The sequence below is a fragment of the Mustela nigripes genome, chromosome 4 (assembly GCF_022355385.1).
Source record: "Mustela nigripes isolate SB6536 chromosome 4, MUSNIG.SB6536, whole genome shotgun sequence".
Lineage (NCBI taxonomy): Eukaryota > Metazoa > Chordata > Mammalia > Carnivora > Mustelidae > Mustela > Mustela nigripes.
In genome coordinates, this window is record NC_081560.1 from 58,780,403 (window position 1) to 58,789,234 (window position 8,832).

At 33.2% G+C, this 8,832-nt stretch overlaps 1 protein-coding gene and 1 pseudogene across 1 annotated transcript in view; one reads left to right on the forward strand and one right to left on the reverse strand.

The window, feature by feature from the left end:
- The window catches only part of MEOX2 (mesenchyme homeobox 2), a 63,981-nt gene extending 56,968 nt beyond the window's left edge, over positions 1 to 7,013 (forward strand). Inside the window, exon 3 of the mRNA XM_059396758.1 lies at positions 5,492 to 7,013. Coding sequence (XP_059252741.1) covers positions 5,492 to 5,716 — 225 coding nt within the window. The 3' untranslated portion in view covers positions 5,717 to 7,013. The remainder of the gene's footprint in view (positions 1 to 5,491) is intronic.
- Positions 2,138 to 2,254, reverse strand: LOC132016932 (U2 spliceosomal RNA; annotated as a pseudogene).
- Positions 7,014 to 8,832: the final 1,819 nt, after the last annotated feature.

Consider the following 8,832-nt stretch of genomic DNA (forward strand, 5'->3'; position numbering starts at 1 on the left):
CCACTGGTTGCTCCCGTGTACTCCTTGAAACAGCTGAGGAATTCCTTCTCTTAATCAGATATAAATCCATTCAGGCAGGAGGAGTATTTCTTTTCGCATTTTACATCCTTACCTTATGGAGCATTCTTGGTTCTAATTCTTCAGTTCAACCGCTGACTTTGCCACTGAATTACTTGGGTAAGTCTTTCTAAGGTCTGTTTACCTTGGCTTACTAGATCAGCTGCTGTGACCAAATTTAATCTCAGGGCATGTGATTAGATCTGAAAAATTGTACTTATAAAATTATTCTCTTCATGTTTTCATGTGGTAAAGATGTGAATAAATATTTGTTAGATAATGTCTACAGTATTTCAAGTGCCCAGATACAAATGAAAACAGTATTAAATCTACAAATTCCAGATGTTTAGAAACCTCTAGATATGTCACTGAAATATTCAGTGTTCATCCAGATGTTTGGTGTTAACGTTTGTTTCTTCAAAAGACAGACATTTATGGTGTTATATAAATATGGGTTACGGCCTTATGTAGTCCAACATCCTATCAATCTATTTGCTTCTGGCCGTCTTAGGAAATTGTGTGGCAGTTGCAGGTGCATATTTCACTTGTGTTCTCCTGTGATATACTGTGAGCCCTAAAAGGACAGGTATTTACCAACTTTTATATAGAAGGCTGTAATGTGAATGACTAAATAAATTAAATAAAAGTAAAATGAATGTTTAGCCAATGGCAGCTATGATTCTCGCAGGACAAGATATGATTTCTAAATTCTGAAATGTGTCATTTAGACAAATGAATCACAGCAAAAATCTCTTGGCTGCTTTCTTCAGTAAAAACAGTCAAGATGTGAATAAATGATTTTCTGTTTATTTAAATAGTAGTTTGATCATCCAGGAAATGTATCCTAAGGGATAGCAAGTGAGACTTCTTAATAAGCAAATGTTCTGAGAAGTTAGGTGTATAACCGAGCACTTTAAATATTCACTACTATAATACAGCAGGCTATTATATGTTTGTTACTTTTTAATATGAATATTTTTTGAAAGCTGTCTGTGTGCATAGATATTAGGGGTCTATAAGGTTTGGTTCATATTGCTTTAATTTAATAAATAATAGTATTTTTTCATGACTCAGATTCTTTGGATAAAGAATTTATTTTTATCTGAGTCGTTAATCATACTGTGTACCAAAACAAAATGCACTTTATATGGAATCTTGCCTTACATCCAAGCTTGAAAAAGGAAGTATTTGAAAAAAGAAAAACAAAAACCTCATTTATCTAGCACTTTCCAGAGAAATTGTACACTAGAAGATAAAATTGGCTTTAGGACTCCCACAATGATGAAAGTTCACAGAGTTTATTTATTATGTGCCCAGATGGACAGATTTGTTTTAATTATATGCAAAATGTTTGATAGCCCAATTTCTTAGAACCTATGGTATGGCTCTAGGTTGTTAGGATAAAAAATTCTCATGTCAATGATATCAAGAGCCCGAGATTCCCAGAGGAAAGAAACAATTTGCTATAATAATTATGTGGCAGCGTAGCCGTGTGGAATAGTGACCATGGTGGTAGAGTTCTTTACTATATCATGGACCATTGGGTGAATCTCTTAATAATGGATTAGCAATGATACCAACTAGAATGACAGTTTAAGGATATTCTATAAAATATGAAGCTAATCTTTATATCAAAGGTTTCATATACAGTCAATAAACTATTACTTATATGTCTCTTTTATTGACTCTGAATGTCTTGAGGGCAGGGACTTTGTCTTATTTATCTGTACATTTCTCCCTCTAACCTCTTCCTTTTTTTTTTTTTTTAGTTTTTAAAAAATTTTTTAAATTAATTAATTTATTTATTTTAATGAACATATAATGTATTTTTATCTCCAGGGCTACAGGTCTGTGAATCACCAGGTTTACACACTTCTCAGCACTCACCATAGCACGTACCCTCCCCAATGTCCATAAGCCCAGCCCCCTCCAAACCCCCTCTCCCCAGCAACCCTCAGTTTGTTCTGTGAGATTAAGAGTCACGTATGGTTTGTCTCCCTCCCAATCCCATCTTCCGTTTTTGATCTAACACAGTAGCTGTTGCTAGACATTCACTGATGCCAACTGAATAAATGGAGCTTGAAATTCACTAAGGAAATGTGAGATTAATTTTGCTCTGTCTAGTTTATAAATGCAGATTATTAAACTGATAAGAATGGATACTACACTCGATCTTAACCAAAGGCCAAGAAGCGATTATATAAAATGTACATGTAAAGTTTAATGAAAATAAAGAGCATATCTATTTTTTAAAAAATGAAGTGTCAGGCATTTGAATGATTATACTTAGCTAACTGGAAACAAAATAAAACAGAAACTTTTTTTTTTCAATTCAACCAATGAAGCTGGATTATAAAGTGATACAAAATTAAATCAAAATATTTATTTATAAAATTTTAGTATTAATATTTTAGTGGAGATATTGCTTTATAATCTGGGATTACTTTTATAAATTTTATTTTTAATATTGTTATCATAGTGGAAAAACATATGTTTTCTCATTTCAATTCCCCTCAATATTTTATAGAATATTTGAAAATAAATCCAGATACATTAACTTTTGCTATTTTGCATTCTTCCTTTCCATTTTCATAAGATGGACCCATCATGTATTTGTTGCTATATTTTTTCTGTTATTAATTTCATGGACTTCTAGTATCAAATATGTAATTTAATCTCTAAAGAAAAATAGTATATAATTACTGTATAATTATCAAATGCTTTCACATACATTTACATGTATGTGTCTTTATGTATTCATACATCCACACATGTATGTATGCACATATATCTACCATTGAAAACTATGAAAGAGTTTTATCAGTCTGTTTCAAAAAAAGTAAAATGGCAAATTTTCACATGGTTACAGAAAACAACACAAAATAGCCTATATGACTTCTAAAATCAATACCATATTCTTACATTTTTCTCATTTAGAATTACACATAACAGGTTTTATACTGTTATTATAGAACTACTGTACCCCTTCTCCCAGAAAAGGAAATAAGTATAGATTTTAAAAGAAATCTATTCCTCCCATTTTCTGCCAAGATTATTTTGAATGAATGTTTCAGCTCTTGGTGACAATGATGATGATGTGTTTCTTCCATCTGGAATTGTCCGCGGAGAAAATGTCCCTATGGGGAATCTTGAAAGCCTCATTATTCCAATATTACAAATATGAAAATTGGAGTAGAGAGAGAAGTATAATTTTCTCAAATTCACACAGAAACTTAGAAGTGAAGCCAGGAGTAGAACCCAACTCATGTGGAAAAGATCTAATGCAACATGCGATGTCAAGCTTGCAAAGGTAATTAAATTGAGTAGTATAATTACCTAAATTATAGTACAGGAAATAGTGTCATATTTATGAACCTAATTATATCGAGTAGGAGAATTACATGAATGATAGTAATCATATGGATGGAGTTCACATACTTTATATGTTTTACTTTTCTATTCTAAATACTTAAAAAGTAAGAATTTGAAATAAAACAGGAACAACAACAACAAAAGCCCAGTCTGAAGCCAAACCAACCCCAGGTTTAAATTCTGGCATCCCGTATTCCCCTCTGTGTCATCTTAGACAAGTTATTTAACCTTTGAGTCTCAACTTCCTCATCTATAAAATCGGAATAATGTTAAAGATCTGCAAAAAATTGTGACTATTAGAATATATAGTTTATATATAGAATATACATTCTCTCTATATATATATTTAGAATATATAATATAGTTGCCTAGCTTTAAATAGGTATATAATAAAAGGTAACTACTGATCGTTTGGTTATTAAGTAACAGTAACACATGAACACCCATCAGCAAGTTTTTGTTGTTGTTTTTAAGGTTGATTTTTTTTTTTTTTAGTAATCTCTACACCCAATATGGGGCTTGATCAGTAACAACTCTTACACACGGGACTCCACGTGTTTATGTGGGGTGTAAATTGATGCAACTTTGGACAACAGGTTTTCCATATTACCATGTTATTATGTTGAATGTTCATATATTCTGTGACCCATTGATACAATCCCTGAATGATACACTCAGAGAAGTTCTGTCTTATATTTATCAGAACACAAATGTGAGAATGTTTATAGCAGTATCATTTATAAAATGGGGGGGGGGGGAGAAGATAATTCAAGTGCCCATGGAAAGCAGAATGGATAAACTGTGGTATATTCACACAATGGAATAGTATACAATCATAAAAAATGAATGATTGAAGTCTCTTGAATCAACATGGGTAGGTCAAGAAGCCTGTAGTTAGAAACATCCTGTTTTGATAAATGTGTAAAAGACAAGCAAAATTAAACAGTACTTGTTATTCACAAACTGTTGTTTATTTTGGTTGTTTGTTTTATATAAAGGCTTAGAGATGATAAGCACAAAATTCAGGCATGTGGTAACTTTGATTGGAGTAGACAGATCAATGTAATGGAAAACCACTTAGCTTAATGAGAAATGCAACATGAACATAAAATTCTTCCAAAACAAGAAGATGAAATGATGCCAATATTATTCTGGTTCTGAAAATAAGTGGTCATTTAATGCATATTTATTTAGATTTTTTATTTTATGACATATACTTTAATGTATTAGGCAAATTCAGTTGAATTTTAGAAGGACTCTTATGTCTACAAAGCTTATATGAAATATATATATGGTTTGAAATATATAGTTTTTTTTTAAAGATTTACTTTATTTATTTGACAGAGAAAGAGATCACAAGTGGGCAGAGTGGCAGGCAGAGAAAGAAAGGGAAGCAGGCTCCCTGCTAAGCAGGGATCCTGATGTGGAGCTTAATCCCAGGATCCTGAGATCATTACCTGAGCTGAAGGCAGAGGCTTAATCCACTGAGCCATCCAGGTGCCCCGCAAAATATATAGTTTCTAAGATGAACTCACAATGAGATGAAATGGTCACATAAAGCTTTGTGAATGCAGTGGCACAGAATGGTCCTTTGAGATGTAGCTTTCCCAATAGCTCTCTGAGTGCACTTGAAATTGGTTCAGGAATTGACAGCTAAATGTCAAGTCAAAAAACTTGGAAGAAAAAAATGTTTGACTGGGATCATTATTAAAATGTTAGCTGATAGTCATAGAAACTCTTTATAAAGCCAAGTACCTTTGAGCAATCCTAAATGATGGTTTTCTGCCTTTTTTTTTTTTTTGCCATTTGTTCTTCTTATACAGCATGTTGTAAAATACAAAGTAGATTATTTTGTATGCATCTTCTCAAAGCTTAGATCACCATCATAAATATGTTATGTGGTTAAATTCAGTGCTGGTTTTCCATATTCACTCCTTCACAGTGTCCTTATCTAAGTGTGTGACGGGCTATTTTTACGTTGACGACCCAAAAGAAGGAAAAAATGCCATTTTGTTGTCTTTCTTTTTTTCTTTCTTTCATTTGTTCCTTTTCTTCGTTAAAGGTCAAAGTCTGGTTCCAGAACAGGCGAATGAAATGGAAGAGAGTAAAAGGAGGACAGCAGGGAGCTGCTGCTCGAGAAAAGGAACTGGTGAATGTGAAAAAAGGAACACTTCTCCCTTCAGAGCTCTCGGGGATCGGTGCAGCCACCCTCCAGCAGACAGGGGACTCTCTAGTAAATGAAGACAGCCACGACAGTGACCACAGCTCAGAGCACGCACACTTATGATACACAGAGAGGATCAGCTCCCTTCTCAGGAAAGAAATGTTGTGATGGCAAGCCTTACTCAGACATCGTTTACACAGACAGATGACGATGACAGTGATGTTTTAATATTATTAAAGTCAGGCATCTCCAGTCTTTTTTTTCATTTTCTGATCTATAGAGGGTTTACACTAAGTGCCGCTTATGAAAGATGTTTCCTCAGTGAAGATGGAGATGAACTTGCTTTGACTATTCCAGATATGTTGGTCGTGTGTGTGACAGTAAACAGGTATGTTTGCTTTTGCTTGCACTGAAAATTAAATTGCTATCAAGAGCAAACTATGAGACATTTTAATTCAAGAAGCCTCCAAAGTGAAGATGCAGAAGATGAACTTGCTTTAAACGTTCCAGATGTACGAGGTCACGCGTATGACAGTGGGCAGGTATTTGCTTTCGCTTGCACTGACAATTAAATTGCTATCAAGAATAAACCATGAAACATTTTATCCTGAATAGCCACAGTGCCTGAAATCACTCTTAAGTGGATAAAAAATGTATTTTAACTCTGTATATATTACCCTTAAGTCATTTTCCTGTCTTCACTAAGTTTAGCGATGCATTCATATTAGCTGATGAAAACAGGCACTCACGATGACAACCAGAACCAGCTTCCTGTCTGTTTATACACTTTGTCATCCCAGAAACAATCAGCACGTGCTTACTTGTGTTCAAGTAGAGGAAAATACATTAGTGTCTGATAGGACATATTCTTGTACCACAGACAAAACAAACCTTATGTTGCATTTTCTATCAACTGCTGCTAATACATTATTATAAAACTTAACCTAGCTCCTCAATTCTTCCTATCTTATAGCTTGACAAAAAATTTAGGATCATAGGCAAATCAGTTAACTTACAGAAAGAGCTTTGTTTGACAGACTTTGTCTGATTTTATTTCTTTAAAATGCTAGCTGTTATATGATTTAATTAATAAGGAAAAGGTTTCTCCTTGATTGGTGATGGCATTAGACAAGTTGCAAAGCAAAATTGATTCCTCAAGTTGGTAGAAGATAAAATTCTGAATGTCTTCAAATGAGATTCAGTAAAAACATTATTTTTTTCATATATGATGTATTCATGCAGAACAACAATCTTTGTATTTTGTAAAAAAAAATGTTTAATAAATGATTCTTTGTAAATAATTTTGGTCTCCCTACTGTGATTTCCTAAATTTTTACAGGTTTTAATGTAAATACTCAAAGTCCTAAATTCATCTGCACTTGTGTACATCCAGATGATCATAATAAATGAATCACCTACATTTTTTTCTCTGGTTTCTGTATTTTTTAACTGTGAAAAAAAATAAATCATTGGATAATCAAAGAACGTTTAAGAATACATATGTATTGGGGCACCTGTGTGGCTCAGTGGGTTAAAGCCTCTGCCTTCAGCTCAGGTCATGATCCCAGGGTCCTGGGATTGAGCCCCACATCGGACTCTCTGCTCAGCAGGGAGCCTGCTTCCACCTCTCTCTCTCTGCCTGCCTCTGCCTACTTGTGATCTCTGCCTGTCAAATAAATAAATAAATAAATCTAAAAAAAAAAAAGAATACATATGTATTAAATTGCTTACCTGATGTGAAGAATATGCCAAATAGACTTTTGTGTGTATTTTATGAAATTGAAGATAAAAGTGGAAAAAAGGTACTATTATTTGTCACAATGAGATTAAAAATAACAGTTACACATTTTGAAACTTACATATAATAGATATGAATCCATTGATTGTTCCTAAGTTAAAACATCCAGAGTTTTTGATGTGAAAATAAGCTAAATAGGCTAATCCAAATGCTCAGTCCTAATAGACATTACCAGTGTAAGAAGTTAAGGATTTACTAATGTATTTTGTTTTGTGCATGGTTGCATATGCATTAGATATCTAAGTACTACTAATAACTTTATAATACTTTTTCATTTGTTCCCTATTGTAACCTAAAATGTTTAGAAATACCCAGAAACTCTCTCTTCCCACAAAGTAATTCGAAATAGAAATAGAGAAAACTAATCAGTAAAAATTTCCAAAACCTCATTATTTAATTTCATTTGCTTTAGAATGGTGAGATTGAAAAACAAAATGTGAATGATTTCCGTTTACTCTAGCATGATATATGGAGAGTATTCAAGAAATTTTTTAAAAATTACATTGTTTATATCATTTTTTCCTTTGTGTAATAAATATTATCACAGCAATTAGCAATATTTCTAGATTAACTGGGGGCGAAGACCATTTACATTGACACCTTCCAGGCGTAAAACAAACACTCTTCTATTAATCACTTGAATGAATACAAAGTGTATTTGTACTGATGACATCTACTTGGGTGGACTGACTTTCTTTATTGTAAGATTTAAATTCAAAACATCTTGACAAATAGGAGAAGTGGGAAGATATAAATCGAATTGAGTTCAATAGGGACAAAGTGGAGGATAATTCATTGCGGCAGGAAAATAATTTCCAGAAATAAGAGGAAAAGACTGCTTAAGAGTAGCTAAAGAGAGAGCCGACGGTTGTGGCCAAAGAGAAAGATAAAAGAATTACAATTTTGTATGATAAATGAAGTAGGAAAAAGTGATTCTGAATAGATAATGACAGTTAGGAAATGTGAGGCATTTGTATTGTGGACTTTATTAGAGTTGTGAGCTCTTCTAAAATGATGTAATGAAATTTGGCTCCAGAGACCATGAAGAATCACTAGGCAGGAAGGACCACTGGCTGACCAAAAGGGGGCATCATTTTATTCATTATAGATTAAAATGATCACCATAAAAGATGCTGGAACATGTTTGCACAATGACAACACATCGACAAGTAAACAAGCAGGCTAGATTAATTTTAAGTAGAACTTGTTGTCTTTCTGGAGTATTTTTGTACTTCATCTTAAAAGTGGTACATAGGTTTGCTAGATAATACCTCAACATCATTCTAGAATTAAAAATCCTCTGAGGAAATTTAAGATATTCTTATGTACTATCAGGTTTAATTTACTCTAGAAATGGCAAAATCTGAAAGAACACTACTTGTTTTTATTCTACACTAGGATCCTGACTTTCAGTGGTATCTGTTCACACAATGCCCTTTTC